We start from the raw sequence: 22156 nt of genomic DNA on the forward strand, positions 1-22156 counted from the left end.
ACTTGGGGAAAAAAGGAAAGTGAAATGATACAACCTACAGGTTACAACTGCCTACGGGGCACGTTGTAACAGGTGCGGGGCACATTGTAACATGACCATATTACAGCGTAAAATCCCCCTCTAACAACTGTATCTGATCTAATTAAAATAAATAGAAGATAAACTTAACTATTATGTCAATAAAAGTCATTTATTAACTTTGTCATGTATAATATAGCAGTAATTTTGACACTTGACAATGAATACACAAAGCCAAAGTTCTATTGATCCCGCTGATATCCCGGTATCAGAGCCCAGTGTGAAATGGGTTAGAAAAAGCGCATTCATGTACATTTCTGAAGCTGAGTACAAAAGCAATTTGCGAAACTAAAACTAGCTTTAGTGCACTAATGCAATCGGTTCACATTTATGTGTAAATTGCTGCTCCATCTTTAGTGTAATTATGGAAAGTGTCTGTTATTAGGTCTGTTTGTGCAATTACAACCCATCATGGAGCTGGAATGCCTCACAAGATCACATGACCAGCCAAATACTAAACATTTTATCTCTGTAGCCCCGCTATTGTCAAACACTTGAAATCACGATGACAGCCATATCGGCCAACGCAACATAAAACTTACTGTGTACACTTTTAAAGCATGTACTAGTGTGTATTTAAAAATATGTACCTGAGTGCTACTTTAAGGGACCGGGGCCCATGGTATTTTGAATTGATGGCCAAGGCGTTCTCCAGGAAACGCAGAGACAGGTCATACTCCATCACACCATGAAGCACCAGACCAATATTGCTCTACATCACAGAAAAAGGCAATCGTTGTTGCACAGAAATTCAAATATCACCCCTCAAACCTCAGGGCTTAAGTCAAGAAAAAATTAACCTCAGAACAACCAAGAGGACAATCACAGGTTCTGCACCAAAGCAAAATACAAGAGGTAAAATAAATGTTTCAAGTGATATGTTTAGGACTTACATCAAGCAAAGCCATTTCAGGATGGTCCTCCCCACACACCACAAGCATGAGGTAGCGTGCACGGTACAGCAGTTTCAGGGCAGTGGAGAGCTGGCCATTGGCAAAGCAGTACAGAGCTAAGTGCATCTGTGGAGAACACACAACAAGAACATACAAAACCTTAAGAGAAAACAGAGACTGGTTTGACGGATTTTGGGAGAAAAAAAACAACAAAAAAAACATAAGAGCACAGTCAGGCTCATTTATTATTTACATTGTAGTACAGAAGTGTACAAGAAAATGATAGATCCTTACATATTCTTGAATAGTGTTGGGGTGTTCAATACCCAATGCTCTCTCACTCATTAGGACAGCCTTCTGCTGGTTACTGAGAGCCTTAAAAATGGAATATAAATCAGTAATCACAATGACCTAAAAGAATAATTAACATTTGAGAGTATGCATAGGTGAGAATAGCATTCCCTTCCGAACATGTTTATATTTTTAGGCTGTACCTCAGGATGATCACCCATGATGTAGTTGAGTCGAGCCAGTAGGCGCAGACAGGCACAGATCTCCACATGCATGGCTCCATATACATTGTTGAAGAGGTTCAAGGCCTCATTAATAAGCTCACATCCCTCCTTAAGGAACCCTAAAAACAGAGGACATATTCTGATCTGTATTACAAAACTGGTAGCAAAATATGGCAATTTAGTATTGAAATGAGGTATATGTTGGGCGACAAAATGTTCTTGTGTCAAATGTACCTTGCTGAACCTTGGCCTGTCCGCTCTGGAAGAAATGGAAGGCATCTGAGGCTTTAGGGTTCACATGCTTCACAACGGGGAAGATGTTCAGGATGTCTTCCTCAGTGAAAGCTGGCTTGTGGCGGCTATCAAAGTTGTACTCCTTTATCAAGATCTGCAGGGGAAGCACAAAGGGAAGTCTTGTCACTACAGGACCTGACAGAGCACCTCAGAGACACAGAGAGAGATCACTAAAAGCACTACCTGAATGCCAGTCTTTATGGAAATCTCCCTCAGCAGGGTGATCTTCTGCAAGCCATATTTTTCTACTGCTTGGTCCACACTTTCACTGCTAATAGCCAGAGAGACATTATTTAAAGCAGAACATCAATGGTCTCTGGATATATCAGGGTAATGTCCCAAAAAAAAATTTCCTTTTTTTTTTTTTTTTTTACGTCACATGCTATTTTGGAAATTTTGCAATCATTTATAATACCTCAATTAGTTTATGTTTGTGAAATGGGAAGCATTTATTTGTCCAAGGGTGGTTGGCAAGAAATAAGTTTGGAAAGTTGACGTCTTGCAGGGTGACATGCTATACGCCATCTAAAACTACAACAGCATTTTGCTAATTAGTTGGTTTTCTGCATTAATTGGTCATAAAATGCGATCTCATCTTCATCAAAGTCACAAGTATAGACAAACATATGTCCTTAAGCTAACAAAACACAAACAATTATAATCTTTCATGTCTTTTTGAATATCCCATTAACCATTCACAGTGCTGTGGAAAAAGTAAGTGAAACCTTGGATTTAATAACTGGTTGATCCTCCTTTGGCAGCAATAACCTCAAACAAGCCTTTCCGGTAACAACGGATTAGACCTGCACAACGTTCAGAAGCGATTTGACCATTGTTCCTTACAGAACTGCTTCAGCTCAGCCAGTTTCTTAGGATGTCTGGTGTGAACAGCTCTCTTGAGGTCATTCCACAGCATCTCTATTAGGTTAAGGTCTGGGCTCTGATTGGGCCACTACAAAAATTGGATTTTCTTTATTTGAAGCCATTCTGTAGTGGATTTAATTCGATGTTTAGGGTCATTGTCCTGCTGCATCACCCAACTTCCACTGAGCTTCAGCTGGCACACAGCCATGCTGATATTATCCTGTAGGATATCTTGATAAACTTGGGAACTCATTTTTCCCCATCGATGATGGCAAGCGGTCCAGGCCCCAAAGCAGCCACAAACATGATGCTCCCTCCAACGTACTTCACCGTTGGGATTAAGATTTCACATTGGTATGCGGTGCCATTTTTACACAAAACGTAGTGCTGCGTGTTCTTCCCAAACAATTCAACCTTAGTTTCATTAGTCCACAAATATTTTCCCAGTAGCATTGTGGAGTGTCAAGGTGGTCTTTGGCAAACTTCAGGCGTGCAGCAATGTTTTTTTTGGAAAGCAGCGGCTTTCTTTGTGGTGTCCTGCCATGGAAACCATGCCTGTATAATGTTTTCCGTATAGAAGACTCATGAACAGAGATGTTAACCAGTTCCAAAGATCCTTTCAAGTCTTTAGCTGTCACTCTAGGGTTCTTTTTTTTAACTCATTGGCATTCTGCGGTGTGCCCTTTGAGTGATCTTGGCTGTACAGCCACTTCTAGGAAGGGAAGCCACAGTACTAAATCGTCTCCATTTACTGACATTTTGTCTGTGGACAGATGAATATCTAAGCTCTTCGATAACTTTGTAACCTTTCCAGCATTATGCAAAGCAACAATTCTTGATCGTAGGTCTTCGGAGATCTCTTTTTTTTTTTGTGAGGCATGGTCAACATCAGCAGATGCTTCTTGTGAATAGCAAACTCAAAATGTTTGAGTGCTTTTTATAAGTCAAAGTAGCTCTAACCCACACCTATAATCGAGTTTCATTAATTGGATGCCAGGTTTGCCAACTCCATACTCTAATTAGATTTGTTGACGTCATTAGCGTAGGGGTTCACATACTTTTCTCCAACCTACACTTTGAATGTTTGGATGATGTATTCAATATGCACAAGAACAATATAATACTGGTGTGTTAGTTCAAACAGATTGTGTTTGTTCATTTTTGTAACTTAGATGAAGATCAAACCAGATTTTAAGACAAATTTATATATAAATACAGGTAATTCCAAAGGGTTCACATTCTTTTTCTTGCCACTGTATTTGCACTTTTAAAAATTAATTTGTCACACCGCCAAGACCAGAAGAGAACAACTTAAGGGAAATGGTGTCCAGTCACAGGACCAAGACAAGATATACACTTTGCCTGATGCATTAATATACATTATAACTTTAAATCTTAATGTTTATAAAAAAGTATATGGACACATTATGCATCAACTACCCTTACAACCATGGTTCTCACCATTGCAGGCTAAAGTGATAGTAGTTCTGTGCCTCAGAGACAATGTTCTTCCAGAGCTCACTGGGAGTCAGGCTGGCCCAGGCTGTGTTGTCTCCTCCACCAGGGACCCTGTTACGTCTCTTGCGGCTCTTTTTGCGTGACACTAGCTCATCCACAGGGAGGTGAGCCACAGCATCTGGGAAAGAGCTCAAGAGGCAGTTCAGGAAGTGGCTTACCGCTGCGGATAGAGCAGAGAGCTCCACACCCTGCAAATCACAAGCACAAGTATTAACGCATAGGTTAGTGCTTCAGTTAATATAATAAACTACAAATACTAGCAACTAGCAACTAAAAAAAAGCATGGTGGTGCCTTGCTATTCTTTAAGTATCTTGGGAGTACCATGTATCAACATGGTACGTGGGCATGATAATCATCAGTATACCATTACCATCACTGTACCATGGTACTGCAGCAGCACTGTTTGGTAAGGGAAGTCCTGGAATATTATTTAAAGCAAAATCTTACCTGAAGATACGTCTTGAAGATATGTTTTGCACACCTGGTGATCAGCTCATTGATTCCTATTCTCTGTACATACAAATCAAAAAAATAAAATCCATAGTCTATTTTATAATATAAAGTGATAAATGAAATAGTATAAAACAAAACAAATAATATAAAATAATATAATTATAATAAAGAAATAATACATCAAGATTAGATAGATTTTAAGATGAATTATAAAATTTTCCTCAAAAACATCTTTACTTACATAGATGTGTTCAAGTTGTGCTTTTGCAGGCATGTTGTTCACAAACTCCAGCATAGTACCAAGGTAGCGCACATTAATACCACGCTGATGAAGGGCCTCTGTTAATGTGGCTCCATCCATAGGCAGACAGCTGTGCTCTAAACAGTCTTTTACCTACACACAGCGTAACAACAATCATACATTTACAAACAGCTGAGGTAGAGTATGTAATAAACATCACTGAGACTATGGGTGTTGCTTAAGCCCACTCACAAATGAGGGGATCTGACAGGACACTAAGAATGCCGCAGAATCTTTGAGAAGCTGCTTTTGTTTCTGGATGTCCTCAGTATTGTAATCTGGGAAGCGCACTCCTGTAACAGATGAATGTGGACATGTGATCTGCTTATATATTGTCATAAAGCTAAATCACAATCCCAGCACAAACTCCATACCTGGAGAGAAGATATCTGGGTTGAAGCGAATGTCGAAAGAGGTATTGCTGATGGAGCCCACAGCTTTACAGGCATTGAGGACCACCTCTCGACTTTTGGGGTCTGTGAAAAGAAAATGTTCCATAAAATGTCAAACAGAATTGTTGTGAATGAGAAACTTAATTCATGATCATCACCATCAATACACACAGACAAAAGAAAGGTTAGATTATAAAACAAAATGATTGCTAACTGTCATCCACTATAACGAGGGGGGTGGGGGAGATTGCGCCCCCTTTAGTGAGCCGCAGGTGCCCCCCATTACATGGCGCCCCTATGCGTTGCATACCTTGCATATATGGTTTTTGCACCTCTGTCTTCTACTTCATATCTTATTAATAATAATAGGCTTAACCTTACTTCATTAAACCTCATCTGGTGAAATTTACACTCCCTGAGCACTTTTTTAGGAACACCTGTACAGCTACTTTTTCATGCGATTATCTAATCAGCCAATCGTGTGGCAGCACTGCAATGCATATAATCATGCAGATACGAGTCAGGAGCTTCAGTTAATGTTCACATCAACCATCAGATTGGGGAAAAAATTTGAAAACATTCAGTGAGTGGCAGTTCTGTGGATGGAAATGCCCTGTTGATGAGAGGTCAACGGAGAATTGCCAGACTGGTTCGAGCTGACAGAAAGGCTACAGTAACTCAGATAACCACTCTGTACAACTGTAGTGTGCAGAATAGCATCTCAGAATGCACAACATGTCGAACCTCGAGGCAGATGGGCTACAACAGCAGAAGACCACATCGGGCACTTTATTAGGACCATTGTGTTTCATACTGAGCCAAGTCTCCACTTTTAAAATAAGAGTCCCTGGTGTGTTTCGGCTTGTTCATAGTTCAAGTCCATTGTTGTGCACCAAATCTTCATTTTTTTTTTTCTTGTTATTATTGGGATTTTAGTTAACCAATAAACTAAATCTGGGATTTTATTCATTTTGGACTCTTGTAGCCCATTATAGCAAGGAAAATCTATTTTAAAAACTAAACGAACAATTTATCGGTTATCAGCCTTCTGAAATACCTTAGTTATCACTATCGGCTCAAACTAAATGCTCAAACAAATGGAGCAATTTGTTTACACTTTTCAGGGAAATCAACCTATGACTGGCTTCCTTACAGTTGTCTCAGCAAAAAGCTGGTATTAGTGAAAGTATTTTAACATAAAAAAAATTACACATTTAAACATTAAATTATTAGCAGCATTTCTAGTGCTAGCGTTACAGGACCACAATCACAGCAAGTTAATCCTGCACACAATAAATTCATTTATTCACTGCAAAATCATACATTTGCAAATTACACCACAGTGAAAGATTAGACAGAAGGAAGTGAGAGTGTTGCAACATCTAAGATTCTAAGGGGGGGAGGGATTATATACGTAAGTTCCGACAGAGGAGCCGTGCTATTACAAAAACCAATCAAGAAGATCATTCTCTCCTCAAATGAGCACCAGAGAGAACAAGAGCATACAGCACAACTGAGAGATGCACTGAAAAAAAAAACTGACAGCAAACAAAGAAGACAACAGCAGGATATCTAATGAGGTGATGATAGAAACCAGATGGAACTAAACTAAGAAGAAGCGACAAACAGAGGCAGCCATGTGTGCATGTCTCTGCCAGCTTATGCTCTTGTTCCCTTCTAATGCTTTTTTTGGCTGCTCACAGGACGTACCAATACCAGATCCATCTTCGGCTGCTAAGGACTCAGCCAGCTCTTTAGCTTGGGCAAGTCCAGGCATGTTTTCATCAGCTTCCTTACCCTCCAAAGGACTATCACACTCTCCATTCTGCTTCTCTACGGCTGAAGGCTCATGAGTACCATTGGAGTTTCCCGTAGGAATCTCTGCGTTCTGACTGGCTGGGGCCTCTGGAGCAGAGTTGTCAGATGCAGTTGTTGCATTTGGTTTAACTGGTTCTTCAGGAGTTATAGGGGATTCAGAGGAGGTTGGAGAGGCTGCTGTGGTTTCAGGAACTTTCTCAGATGCTTCAGGAGCCTGTGGTTTACTTTCAGAATGCACATCTGCAGCACTTGTGTCCTGCAGGGCTGCAGTCTTGTTGTCTTTGTTTGCTTTCTGCTGCATTAGCTGGAGTGCTGCCATCTTCATGAAGAGGAGATATCTGAGGCAGAAGAGGTTCATATTAGTCATAGACTGATAGATCAGCCGATATTTGGCCATTTTGCGATTATCGGCATCTGTTTACGTAAGCACGAGAAACAAATTTCTTTGCAAATTGTTCATAAACAATTCAGACATTTATGTTTATATGTACAATTGTTTATGTCTTGAAAAGTCTGCTTGTGTTTCATGAACAAAGCCCATTTGGCGAGAAAAAAAAAAAACCCAATGTGAACATTCATGAAAATATCTCTTTTAGTGTTTCACGGAAATAAAAAAAAAGTCATAGCGATTTGGAAGGACATGATGGTTAAGTTGACTTTTCATTATGGGTGACCTATTCCTTTAACATCAGAAATTATAATTTCAACAGAGGAATTAGGCGAATAGCAGACGAATTGCCTGACAGACAATTTTACTGAGATTGGATTAGAATAATGCTGTACATGTTGTGTTAACTGGTAGAAACACACCTGTGCTCTACAAAGGCCTCAATGAGTTCCTGGCGCAAGCAAGCCAGGCGATGGCGATGTTGCCGAGGGAAACCCAGTTTCTGGCTCTCGGGGGCGAGCTCTTCTCCTTCCACCGGCAGGAAGTTAAGGTCAGGAGGGAAGGTACGCAAAAGGTCCAGGATGTAATGCCGGCCATCATTACCAATAATACCCTTACATTCCACAGAGGAGCATAGGTCCACAGGAGCATCTTTCTCATTGAGCACATCATGGCGATGCACCTTTAGTGGCCGACTAGTCTTCTCCAGCAGCTCCAGATACTTAGGGTGAGACACTACTGTCTTGCCAAAGTCAATGGATCCATAGATAACACTCTGCTCCTGTTCCCGCTCCAGGATGCCAGGAATAATGGACTGTGCGGTTACACGGTAACCTCGGTAGTCCACTACCACTGTGCCCAGGGTGTACAGCCCCTCCACATCTACAGCACTGTATGCTCTCACCCCATTCAGGTCATTGGTGGGGGCAGCATGGGCAGCAGCATCTCCACCCAGCTCCCTGTAGTGGTCGCGTACATCAAAGCCCAAGCTGAAGAAAATGTTGTTCCAGATAAACATTTGCATACGTGTCTCCTCTCCAGGGTTGATAGCCATGACGTTGCCATCGATCACTGCCATCGCTCCCCGCGTTGCTGCAGCAGCAAAGTCGCTATGAACCTGCAGAGCAGAATATTGTTTGAGAGCTGGACAATGTTCATCTAATGAAAGATTATAATAGTGTAGGGCTGGATATCGGCAACTACCTGGTGATATGATGCATGCTGCGATAAATGTCACGATTCAGTACATTGCAATGTGTCACGATATCATAATAGGGTTCATGGTTGAAACTAAGCCAAAAATGTGAGAGAGATTGTTTAATTTTGTATGGCTCCTCATAGAAGCCTCTGCTCTCACTGCACTGAAAAATGAAAAACTAAAGTACTGATGCAATATTGGAATAAAAAGAATCTTGATATATCGATATAAGATTTTCGGCTCTATTTTAAGACCACTACGTGTTAAGTGCAGTGTTATGTGATAAGTCATGTGCACAAAGTCAGTAGGGGTGGCCAAGGAAGTTTGATATTTTCATGAAAGGATGCACCAAGTCTAGGGGTACGTGGGTTGGCTTCATTTACCTGGACCTCCCATATATTTTTGCAAATACATTCACTGCCCACAAATAGCACAAACACTTTCACACACGCCTAGCTGTGCATTACCCAAGTACGAAAATTGCACCTTAAAAAATAAAAATTGGATAAGACGTGCACATGGTCATAGTGCATAACACTGCACCTTACGCAGGTACAGAAATACAGCCCTTTATCAACACAACCCTATATCAGTGTTTGTTTCGAAGTTCTCCCAAAGTTGATATGCTCACCTTGAATATGGCTCTCTCTCTTAGCAGGCGCTCAGGGAGGTTCTTACGAGAAAGTTCTCTGGTCGTCTGGAGTTCCTCATTCCAGTCTCTTGTCTGTCACAGAAATAAAAGTTACTTTAAAACCAGTGTTAAAAATAAAACATTCCATAGACATAAAGGAAGATTTAAAGACATACTTGGCCAGGTATGTGCTCCTCATAACCCAGGCGGGAGGTGTAAGCATCCTCCGCTCTCACACAATCCATGGCATGGTCAATCTGTGGTGCAGTCCAGCTGTACACTTGGAAGGGAGTGGCTATTCTCTCAAACGGATGTCTCTGAACCCTGAAGTATGATCCACATTTACTGTCAATATTACTTAACTCCAATAAAGTGATGTAAGAATGCTTTGAAAAGTGTGTGTTGGGAGACACGTTAAAACGTGGGTATCAATTATCTTCCAAAAAGGACAAAAACAGACACCAGTAATAATAGTTTCTGCGCTCCTGCTACAAGATAATAACAATGAAGACAGGGCTCTAAACCTCTGAAACAAACAGGGAGTAAAATACCTTGGCAGAGATAAAAAAAAAAAAAAAAAAAATGTAAGTAAGCTACAGCCAGATGAGGTGGTCTTTATGAGTCTTATCAAGTTCTAAAGATAGGGTTATAATAATTACCTCTTCTTTTGCAGAGTAGTGAAGTTCTTCTTGAAGGCAGGGCTAATCTGGCTCAGCAGTTCCACCAGAGAGTGGCTGAGGAAGCTGGGGTTGGCTGGTTTGGGGTTGAAGGTATAAGTGGTGGACCTGCAAGTCAACATACAACTTTAATATACAGTCATATTACTCAATAGTAGAAAAAACCCACATTCGGCTGCAACTTTAGACAAATGGTTGATGGTTGTGGAAGCAAAGTCTTTAAAGTGACAGTTCAAGCTAAAATGATAACTTTTACTCACCTTCATGTTGTTCCAAACCAAATTACTTTTCTTCCGTAAAACAAAAAGAGATATAGGCAGAATGTTCACCATTCACTTTTATAGTATGGAAAAAGATGTAATAAGTGAACAGTGATTGAGACTAACCTACTGCTTAACATCTTACGTGTTCAGTGGAAGAAAGTCGTAAGGGTTTGAAACAACATGAGGGTGAGTAAATGATGACATAATTTTCATTTTTGGGTGAAATATTCCTTAAGCACTTACTGATTGAGGTAGAATCCACGGGTTGAGGCAGTAATGCTGACATGTCTATCCTCTACAGTCACAATGTACAGGTACATGAGGTCTCCGTGCATCTTCCTGTTGCCAGGCGGTGGGTTCCAGCCACTCATGGTCAAGACCTTCAGGCACTGCATAGGCTGCAGACAGAAAACAAGACAAGGATAAGGAACTCAAGTAATATGATTTGAGCAATACAATAGCCTTAAAAACATTCTATGAACATATACATGAGTTTAAGAAAACATCATAGTGATATAATGTAATAACAATGTTATTCTATAAATATCTGCTCCAGACCTTCCAGTCTTTGTTCTGTGGCTGGATGGGAGTTAAAGGACACTCTTTGCTGCCTGGCAAAATATGTTCAGGTGGTGTGCAATCGATTTGCTCAAGTTCACTGCCCTTCTTCTTGCGTTTCCCAGTATCTGTTGGGGCAAGAATAAAGAAGTCATCAAATACAAACCTCCAAACTACAAAGCACTTAAAGTTCCTCTCCCTCATGTTATTCAAAATCTGAATGCCTTTTTATCTTATATAAAACACAAAAGGAGAAGTTAGGCAAAATGTTAGCCTTAGTCACCATTCACTTCCATTGCATCTTATTTTACATACAATCAAAGTGAATGGTGACTGAGGCAAACATCCTGCTTAAAGGAATAGTTCACTCATTTACTCACCCTCAAGCCATCCCAGATGTGTATGACTTTCTTTCTTCTGCAGAACACAAATTACGATTTTTGGAAGAATATCTCAACTCTGTAGGTCAGTATATTGCAAATGAATCGTGAAAAACTTTGAAGCTCAAAAAAGCAAATAAAGGTAACATAAAAGTAATCCAGAAGACTTCAAAGGTTAAATCCATGTCTTCTGAAGCAATCCAATTGATTTTGGGTAAGAAAAGACCAAAATGTTACTCATTTTTTACATCTTGTCATTGTAGTCTATAGGCACAATCATGATTTCTTAACGCATGTGCAGAGAGCTAGATGGCACTAAGATTTATAGTGAAAATTGAGTTACATTTTAATCTGTTCTCATCCAAACCCTATTGGATCGCTTCAGAAGACATGGATTAAACCACTGGAGTTTTATGGATTACTTTTATGCTGCCTTTGTGCTTTTTTTTTTTGCTTCAAATATTTGGTCACCATTCACTTGCATTGTATGGACCTACAGAGCTGATATACTCTTCTAAAAATCTTCATTTGCATTCTACATAAGAAAGTCAGTCATATGGATTTTATACAAAATGAGGCCAAGTAAAAGATGGGAGAAGAACTTTTCCTTTAAAACCTCTTCTTCCTATTACACACCTCCAAGGTCACCATCCGTGTAAACACTGAGGAAGGAGAGTGAGTTGCAGTCCACTCCATTGTAGGCGTCTGATGGGTCCAGGCTCTTCAGCAGGTCTCTGATGTGACGAACATGAATGCGAGCTTCACGCACTGTGTATGGTTCTAAACAGAAACATAAACTTGAAAGCTCAGTACCTTACAATAGCAGTCAAAGGTTTGGACAAACTTAAAGGAATAGTTCACACAAAAATGAAAAATTATTTAAAGGAGGAGGCCTGAAATGAAATCCTAAAAATCTTAAATTCTGTTTTGATGAAGAAACAAACTCAGATACATCTTGGATGGCCTGAGGGTGAGTAAATTATCAGCAAATTTTCATTTTTGGGTGAACTATTCCTTTAATTGAATTTACATTTCACATGATCTTCAAACCTTTTGATATGAAGGCTTTTGAGAGAATGTAACTGTTTAATGAGTATGCAATGCAGTAATCTAGGTAAAAAGGTGGCTGCTTTGAAGACAGTTTTGATTTGTTTAACATTTTTGGTCACTAAATAACTTCCAAATTTACTTTCATATGTGTTATTTCATTGTTTCGATGACATATTCTAAAATGCAGCAAGCGGTAGAAATAAAGAATCTTAAAGGGATAGTTCACACAAATGAAAATTCTCTCATTATTCACTTGCCATCCCAGATGTGTATGACTGTCTTTCTTCAGCAGAACACAATTAAGATTTTTAGAAAATAGAGCTCTGTCAGGTCCTTATAATGGAAGTACACAGGTGCCAGCACTTTGAAGGTCCAAAAGTCACATTTTGGCAGCATAAAAGTAATCCATGCGACTCCAGTCGATCAATGAATGTCTTCTGAAGCGAATTGATAGGTTCATGTAAGAAACAAGTCGATAATGTTTTTAAACTTGAAACCGGGGTTTTCATCCAGGGCTCTGATACTGTTTGAAATGGCGGAACTCTCGCGTGACGTTAGTTATTCTGTTGTAAATAAGCGCCGCTTCCGAATTCTCATGTGAACTCGCCGATGTACTTACGTCACGCTTCGTGTCAGGTGCTGGCAGGAAACGCTTTTTAAAAGTTAATAACGTTTTAATTATCAATTTATTTTTTACACAAACATATCAATGTGCTTCAGAAGACATTCATTGATCGACTGGAGTTGTGTGGATTACTTTTATGCTGCCTAAATATGACTTTTGGACCATCAAAGTGCTGGCACCCATTTACTTGCATTATAAGGATCTGATAGAGCTCTATCTTTATCTAAAAATCTTCATTTGTGTTCTTCTGAAGAAAGACAGTCATACACATCTGGGATGGCATCAGGGAAAGTGAATAATGAGAGAATTTTCACTTTTGTGTGAACTATTCCTTTAATATATACCTTCGACCACTTTGAGAAGGGATCCTTCTTGTAGGCCCTCAATGGACTTGAGCTCGGCGAAGTTGTCAAGTACATTGCCATCGAGCTGCAAGGAAAAGCAAGTGCGGTGACAGGTGTCTTCACGGTCCATCAGCACTTGGTGGATCTCCTGCACCATCTCTTGTGGTGACACCTGAGTGGGAACCAGAGATTATTACAATGTTATAACTCACCTAGAAATGATGGGTGGTCAGTGCAGGAACAGGGCTAAAGTGGCCTACCTGCAGGTCAAAAGGCTCAGTTCCTGGTGCTTGGATCTTCACAGTGAAGCCAGTGTCCTGAATTACAATCACTTCTTGTTCATTTGAGTCCTCTACAGATTCTGCATCAGCACTACCATCCTGCTTGGAGTCGGCCTCCTCAGCCTGATCATGACCACCGTCCCCGTTCATTACTGCTGTGTCACTGTTGTGCCCTGTGGCTAGATGAAGAGACATATGGAGAATGTTCAGACGAGGATGACAAACTGATCACATGTGGAAAGCCAGTGACCAAATAAAAGATCAAATGGAGGTATTTCATCACTGATACACTATATTTTACTTTTGTTGATCATTTAAATGCATTTTTATGCCTTCAAAGTTAAACATTGGGCTTTCTGTGTTGTATTGTGATGTGATGAACATTGTTGTTCTGCTGAATTGGATGTCACCAAAGTCAAGTCATCAAGCTGGCTGACAATAATAGGGTTTTGTGCCAGAATGATTTGGGATTGTATTGAAAGCGTTAGTTAGACTGGGTTTAAATTTATAATAACTGCCTTTGTATTCAATCAAAATTCTATTTATGAATTAATTACTATCTTTGAGTTAAATTAAAGCTGCATTATTTCAAGCTATTATTGAAATTAAAAACCTTATAAATCATTTGTTTTAATGAAACAATTATTTGTAAAGTAAACTCTTAAACATTTAATGAAAATTATCAAATATATTTCTAACACATACAATGTTGCCAAAATTATAATAACATTTTTGTGGTCAATGGGCCAAAGAATGAGCCTAGGGATGTGCATAAGTAATCGACTAATAACATAAAATATTCAAGAACAAATTATGGCATCTGTGCTTTTACAATCAAAGCCTAATGTAGCACTAGTTTTACTCTACTGATATTCGTTCTTGTTGGAGTCATGCAAACCAATGGATGAGGATCTGCTTTTATGGTGGAAAGAAACTGTGAAGCGGTACGAGAAACTCAGAAGCTTATCAGACCAGTATGTGTATATGTGTGTTTAATCTCTGAACTCGAGCAGAGCACATTTTATAAAGAGCAAACTTTCACCACTTGTTTTTCTGAATAATAACATGTGAAATGAAAAATGTGATGGCCTATGTAGAGTTAATTTACACCGATCAGCCACAACATTAAAACCACCTGCCTAATATTGTGTAGGTCCCCCTCGTGCCACCAAAACAGCATAATCCTGCATCTCAGAATAGCAATCTGAGATGATATTCTTCTCACCATAATTGTACAGAGCGGTTATCTGAGTTATCGTAGACTTTAACAGTTTGAACCAGTCTGGCCATTCTCTGTTGACCTCTCTCATCAACAAGGTGTTTACATCAGCAAAACTGCCGCTCACTGGATGTTTTTTGTTTTTGACACCATTCTGAGCAAATTCTAGAGACTGTTGTGCTGTGAAAATCCCATGAGATCAGCAGTTACAGAAATACTCAAAACAGCCCATCTGGCACCAACAATCATCCATGCGATTATCTAATCAGCCAATCGTGTGGCAGCAATGCTGTGCATAAAATCATGCAGATACGGGTCAGAAGCATCAGTTAATGTTTACATCAACCATCAGAATGGGGAAAAATGTGATCTCAGTGATTGAGCGTGGCATGATTGTGCTATTCTGAGCTGCGGGTTTGTGCTGTTTTGGCGGCATGAGGGGGACCTGCACAATATTAGGCAGGTGGTTTTAATGCTGTGGCTGATTGTTGTATGTGCGTTACACACTAATGCCGTCAGCATTGGTTTTTATGTTTATAAGCTCCGAGTGAGTGCAAATGTTTTTTACATTTAAATATTTTATTTTATATTTTATTAATGCATATTGTTAAATTTATTTTATTATTAATTTTTTTTATTTCCAAAAATAAATGGATCTATTTCACACTAAAGTTAAGTCCATGAGGTCACTTTGGCAACTGTTGCCACAGGTATTGCTTAGCCTAAAGTAGGAGTTTCATAAAGGCTAATGGATTTTTACCAGCAGGTCAGCCAACTAGCTCATACGTCAGCTTCAGAGAGACTTTGCACACACTGTACACAATACAGCTCCCACAAAGCAGTGCCAAGCTGCCATAGAGATCTCCACGGCAACCGTTTAAGTCCCAGATCTCAGGGGGCAATTATTTCAGGCATACTCTTTGGTTGAATGCAGCCTGACCAGTGGTGCAATATCATATGACTCAATCAAGCATTGTCTGAGGTGATCCCTTCAGCCTTATTGATTCACTCAGATTCTAGACAGTTTTGCTGAAGCTGCATATCTTGTTATATACTGAACTTGAATAACAAGAAGACAAAGACTCCTGCCCAAGCTGCAGTGTTTTCTGATGCCACAGCTGTCTGTCTCTGCCGTAATTCAGCATGGAACAGCGAATAAGACACTGTTTGCTTTTAGACAACTGCAGCTTGTCCTTGGTTCTCCTCAATGGTAACAACGTGTCATGGCTATAGCAACAAACAGATGGTCTCACAGTACAGACACTGAGGACCACAGGGGAGGGAGATCAAACACATTTTGAAAATTGGACATGTTTGAAAATCCCCACATACAGTGACTTGAAAGCATAATTTATATAATGCACACTTAAGATAAAAAGGCACATTTAAAAAAAAAAATACTAATAAATAAAATAAATCAGAATCATTAAGAGGAATCGGAATTGTTAAATAGTAAACAATAGTGGGGGTTTTATTTTTCTTTTTTTTTTTCATATTACAAATTCAAATAAATTCACAGAAGGAGCTTACACTCTTTAATTTAATGTAGGCTTATTTATTTCTGTTTTCCAAAAGAAGAACTGACAATACCTTGCTGAAATCTGGAACAAATTACACCCGAAAACCAGCCAGAGAATTGCATCAAGCAGGTTATACCCTGGACATTGCACAATCTAAAGTCAATCCTTTGCCTTGGGTGAAGTCCAGCCGTCTGTCGCATTAAGTGAATTTGAGGACTGGAGGATTCGACCCAAATGTTTTACATCTAGGCTATACTAATTTGTTAATCTATAGCCGGGTATGTTCATCTTACTCCATCCTTTAAAAATACTCCACAGCAGTCTAGTTAATACACTGAAAAAAAAATTATTTTGCGGTGAAGTAATTATAGCAAAAAATATTAAGTACTTTCTCCACTGATTAAGTTGAAGCATGAACTTCAAAATATTAAGTAAATTCTACATTTGTACTCAATTCAAAACATGTAAATATTTAAGTTCTAAGTTTCTAAGTAAATATTATTTATGATTGTTAATTATCTTTAGAATGCATCATCATGTATCAATCCTGAAGTAGAAAATGTCATATTATCTGCTTATTTGAGTGAATTTCACAGGTAAACAATTTTTTTCTACTTTTCGAAGCTGGTGTTCCCAGCATGCACCATGCTTGAATAATTAATGAGCTTGGATGGTTTCACTGTTTGTAAGTTGATTTACACCATTTTTATTGTTGATTTTGTTGCTTTGTTTGGTAACTTTTGTTTTGTCTTAAGTTAAAATTATCCATTCATGATAAAAATAAAAAACATTATCTGTTGATTGTTACAGTCATCGTGTTCTGTGCACCAAGTGTTCAGGTCTCGGTGCGCAGCTCTGTATCTTGTTTTTATCGCCATTAATCCAAGGTGATGTTGTCTAATAGACTACATAGCATGCACTAAGTTTCCTGTGGAAGGCTTCCGTGTGTCATGTGGTACATGATTTAGTATGTTAAATTATTTAAATGCTAGTACACTTTTAAAAGCACGGCTTAGTTCAGTGCTACACTGCATGAGTAAAATGTACGGAGTGAGTAAAATTTACTTGAAACAGAGTATTGCAAAGTAAACTTTAATGCAATTAAAGCATTTAAAAAGGCATTTACTTAAAAATACAACCTAGGAAATGTTTTGCATGCAGAATTTGCTAGTACATTTAACAGACCATATTTTTAAGTAAACCCCATTCCAAAACATTTTTTTTTTTTATTTGTTTATTAAGCTGCTGCTGATTTAAACAATTTGCTCTCTGACACATAATTCATTTAGTGTTTGATTTATTCATATATTTTCACAGAGATATGCATCCCTACTGCAAGGGAACAGTCCTGAATAGATCATACAGTCAAGACCCAAAGATTAATTTACAACCCCTCTGCTGTTATTTTACTGGTAAATAATTTAAAGTGACCAAAGCAGAGATAAAGTTGAAACAACAATCACAGGGTGTCTCAGTTAACCCACTGGAAAACATTTAATAGGGGCCATAACAATGCTACGGAGCATCAGTTAACAGCATTTTTATGCTACCAATCAGCCAAAAATTGACTTTTTCCTCTTCATGCATATAATTAACATGATAATCCATCAGCATTCCCATTCCCAATGCAATAGACACCCAACACGGTCACAGACTATCCAAACCGCTTTAACAACATTCTGATAAAAGAAGCAACCTTACGAAACGGAAGCAGCTAAACTTGCAGTCACACACACACAACAATACAAGTGCTGCCAGACTTAATTACGGTCTGAGAGGTAAGTGTGGCCAGCTATTCAGGACAACAGTCAAGACATCAGCCCTCCCAGACCACCTGCTGAGTGATGTGATGTGTTGGGACAGCAGGATGTGCTGTCAGGGCATTTGGCACAAGTAATGCAAAAAAAAAAACTCCCACCCTTAATCTCTAGCAGGCTGAGTAGCACCACAAGCAGAAGGTACATATAGTGATTCTTGCCATCAATTGATAAATTGGAAAACTACTGACCTGCTAAGAAAACCAAGCATGGACTAACTAGTGTGCCTCCTATTTAGTTTTAGTACAAATTTATTAAATTCATCACTAAGCAGGTACAGGTACGTTATTTCAAATGATCAAAAACTATATATTTTCAATCAAAGACAGCTCCTGATGAGCTCAAAGCATTAATGAACAGACATCATCTCATGCATCATATCCAACCTATCAAGTATGGCCAAGGGTTGTCCGAGTGACCCACGCCACAACTGTCAGTTGCTCTGCTCTCACAGACACAATGACAGTCAGTCTCTTCCAAGGTCTGCTGCAGCTAGCTAACTCACAGTGAATACATTCACCGGGTATTTGCTGTAAAACTGATCCTCTGAGAGAAGGCAATTCCTCGCCTTACAGCTCGAAAATAAGTCTTTATGTACAGGACTGCCCCGATGTTGTAAGCGAACTCCGTAAACACAACACTTACCAAACAGACCCCTCTATATTTCACTGGTAGCAATAACCTTCTATCGGCATACATGCGCCATGACTTTCCATGTGTGTGTGTCCTTCCGCTTCCCGGTCGAAGAACGTAAGGGGCCGTTCACACCAAACGCGTTTTACGTCTGTCTGCGCTGTTTTTAATTGTCTATGTAAACAAGAACTAGACGGACGTCTCTGACCGCTGAGCCGAACCTTGCTCTTTTATCTCACATCGCCCACGCCGTGTCAAGTTAAAAAGAACGTGAAAAGAACTTCAACCGTTTTTAATATAGCGTCTCGAGACAGCAGCGTTCTGTTACAGGGTGCGTTCCATTCAGGAGTGTTCATCCCTACGTAATATTCCCTTCGAATACTTTACCATCCACTGTAAGGGCAAAAAGTTGTGGGGCTTCAAAATAAAGGTCATTCGGAACTCACTTTTTAAGTCATTTTTATTGGAAATTCGGTTTGAAGCGATCTTACAGCTCGTTCCCCCTTCAAAGTGCCCTTCGGAGGCTAATTTATCACGTTTGGAACGCAGAAATAGCTTTTTTAGCGCAAAGAACACTGCTGTTTTAACTATTCTTTTTTTAACTTGACACAGCGACTAAAAAACGCGGCGCTCCGACGCGGCGCAATGGTCAAAGACGTCCGTCTAGCGCATGTTTACAAAGGCAAAAGTACATTTTGGTGTGAACGGCCCCTACACCTTGCTGAATCATCAGGAGGGGGGACAGAAACACAGCCACGCGTTCAAACGAGCTACATAAGTCTGATACAGCAATCTATGCTAAATACATTTTATTTAGCACTTGATATTAGACGTTCTCTTGGCCGAAAAGACTATTCAATAAAGAGGCATTTGAAACGCAACTGTACTAACACACCGGCTCTCCCCTCACTCGGCTGAAGTGAAGGTGACCTTCAGTTCATACGCGTTCAGGTGCGAGGTTACAGAAGATGTGCGTCAAGCGCTGACACAGCAGCAGCATTCAGATGAAATATGAGGCAATCACTAGCAAATTGTACATCTTGTTAATCTTCAAGTTTCAGGTTTAAAAGCTTAATGTGATCTCATAGAAATAATTTGCTTGCTGTGACTTTGGTTCAGCACAAGGGGGAGTAACCAGACGTCAGCTTACATTCAGCTTGGATAAACTTTAGCATCCTGCTACATTAGTCATTACCATAATTTGTCAGATTGATGGGATCACAGCACATCTTTTGACCAGGCTACGTCTTTAAGATTGCACACTAGGTCTGCTAATCTTCAGTGTTTATTGTTTATCTCTGAATATAGACCACGAGTTTGTCTGCATGTACTAAGAGGAAACCTAGAGCAAAACCTGTCTTTTAGATTTGAATGCATTAATCAAGACTCATAATAAATGGCATGCATGTCCCTGATAGTGACTAGAGCACAAGGCAAGGTTGTAGGCTAATATCCTTACACATTGAAGGCACTGGTTTGTACCTCGCACATAATGAAGTCTTAAGACTCTAAAGCAAAAACCCATGTATGACTGTGTCTGTCTTCGTCCTACTTTGTTGACCTCCATCCAGTCAAATATAAATCAGGTTTCAACACTGATTTATAACAAAGCCGGGTCACGTGCAGTGCTATGTTGTAATACATCACATTATCTCTCTGTTGCTCCTCCATTGTCATATGAAAACAGTGAGATTCGTGTACCGCAAGCACATGGATCCTTCAAGGCTGTCTTGCTGCTCTCTCTGCTGTTCGCTGTCTCGCTGTCCCGGGCAAGATCAACGGTGTTGCAGTTCGGCACTGATTCTGGGATGTCATCCGTCTTGCTAACCATGATTCGTTTCCCCAGAACACTAATTTGCTTTAAGGGTTAGCAACAGATATCCGTTGCTGATGGCTGCGATGTGGGTCTGTTGAATGACCTTCTCCGTTACACCGAATGGTTTGCTGGTTACATGCAAAGATATTACAAAAACAACTTAACTTCCGAAGGACGGTTCTCAGGCAGGCTGTCACACGTGGTTCCTCCTCCTCTTGACCTGTTTGCCTTTGTATTTGTCCCACCCACCAAACACACTGCTACGGCAAGCCCATAGCTCCATTCCCTCATGTGGAGGGAGCGCGTTTTTACTACCCAGATTAAAGAGATAGTTCACCCAAAAATGAAAATTCTCTTATCATTTACTCACCCTCATACCATCCCATATGTGTATATGTAGTATTTCATATATTTCTTAAAATTCTATTTTAGGCCCAGTTAAGTATTCTAACTATTCTCAGTTAATTTGAATGAATTAAAGAAATCGATGTATTAGACATAAATGGACAACACACCATGTGTTTTACATGGTTTTAAAAAAAGTGCCCTCTTACAGGTAAAAAAAAAATGCCCAAGGAAATCAATTTCAGAGGTCAAATTTTGCCCCTTAATCAAAAAATGTATTTGTGACACTGCTTTTGACCTGCATTCCTTAAAATGGAATATAAAATAATTCTGGCTAGACAAAGGGCTTGATTAAACCATTAGGTTAATTAATGTACCTGCTATTTTTGTCAGAAACATTTTCTATTGTCCTGTATGACACTTTAGGAAGTAAGCTGATGCCCTTTTTAAAAATCATTCAGTGTTTAAATCCATGTCTTCAGAAGCGATATTATGTGTGGGTGAGATAAATATTTTAAGTTGCACTCAGTAACTTTTGTCTTTGTGTCATCTTGGACTTACACTGACACATTGTGGCGTGGATGCAGCATCATTTAAAATCAACATTTTTCAGTTTCAGATGGCATTGTAGAAATTAAATATTCACAGTCAGCCATGATTACTTTAATCAGTGAGTGAAAGTGTTGAATAACAGGACGGTTACTGAGATTAAGCAAGCAGTATTCGGCTGGTCATGTGATTCTAACATGGCAGCCCCTATGTGCGGACCCTCTCCATGTAGAATAAAACAGCTTTTATAATGTTACTGATATGACTGGAGTCTTCATCTCATGTGAGTGGTCATGATTTCCTACATATATTGCAAAATTACAATTCATGGCTTTAAGTGTTAAACTTTTTTAATGAGGAAAAAATTACTGAGCGCACCTTTATGCCCTTTTTTACTATAAATCTACACTTTCACTTCCACATTCTTCTTCTTCTTTTGCTTACAGTTTTGTAAATGATGTTGCTGACATTTCTTCCATAAATAAGGATTAAGATTAAGACTGTATAAATCAAGGACACAACACTTTTTTAGATTTTTTTTTTATTGCAATAATATTGTTTCACAATGTTTTGTGGACAGTCAGTTATATATTTCCAAACGGTTGTGAAAAAGGACACTGGTGTCTGGTATTGACCCAACATGCAACATACAGCCTGTTAGGAGTACTGCAGTTTTCCATGAAATTTAGTTCAGATCACACATCCCTGTCATATTTCCCACAGCATGCCCTTTCA

The 22156-nt window shown here is 39.3% G+C and overlaps 1 protein-coding gene across 6 annotated transcripts in view; it reads right to left on the minus strand.

The window, feature by feature from the left end:
* Positions 1–20737, minus strand: part of LOC127422054 (clustered mitochondria protein homolog) — a 30317-nt gene extending 9580 nt beyond the window's left edge. Inside the window, exons 1-22 of one of the 6 annotated variants that reach the window (XM_051665398.1) lie at positions 20413–20737; positions 13502–13695; positions 13242–13413; positions 11859–12002; positions 10843–10970; positions 10528–10682; positions 10004–10129; positions 9521–9668; positions 9345–9437; positions 7938–8632; positions 7020–7465; positions 5292–5393; positions 5110–5210; positions 4858–5010; positions 4611–4673; positions 4106–4350; positions 1964–2051; positions 1721–1874; positions 1466–1605; positions 1266–1346; positions 972–1097; positions 669–790 (exon numbers count right to left, since the gene is read on the minus strand). In XM_051665398.1, the coding sequence (XP_051521358.1) occupies positions 669–790; positions 972–1097; positions 1266–1346; positions 1466–1605; positions 1721–1874; positions 1964–2051; positions 4106–4350; positions 4611–4673; positions 4858–5010; positions 5110–5210; positions 5292–5393; positions 7020–7465; positions 7938–8632; positions 9345–9437; positions 9521–9668; positions 10004–10129; positions 10528–10682; positions 10843–10970; positions 11859–12002; positions 13242–13413; positions 13502–13695; positions 20413–20542 (3806 nt within the window). In that variant the 5' untranslated portion in view covers positions 20543–20737. The other 5 variants (XM_051665400.1, XM_051665397.1, XM_051665399.1 and 2 more) reach the window with 5 other exon arrangements.
* Positions 20738–22156: the final 1419 nt, after the last annotated feature.

The sequence above is a fragment of the Myxocyprinus asiaticus genome, chromosome 31 (genome assembly GCF_019703515.2).
Source record: "Myxocyprinus asiaticus isolate MX2 ecotype Aquarium Trade chromosome 31, UBuf_Myxa_2, whole genome shotgun sequence".
In the NCBI taxonomy this organism is placed as follows: Eukaryota; Metazoa; Chordata; class Actinopteri; order Cypriniformes; family Catostomidae; genus Myxocyprinus; species Myxocyprinus asiaticus.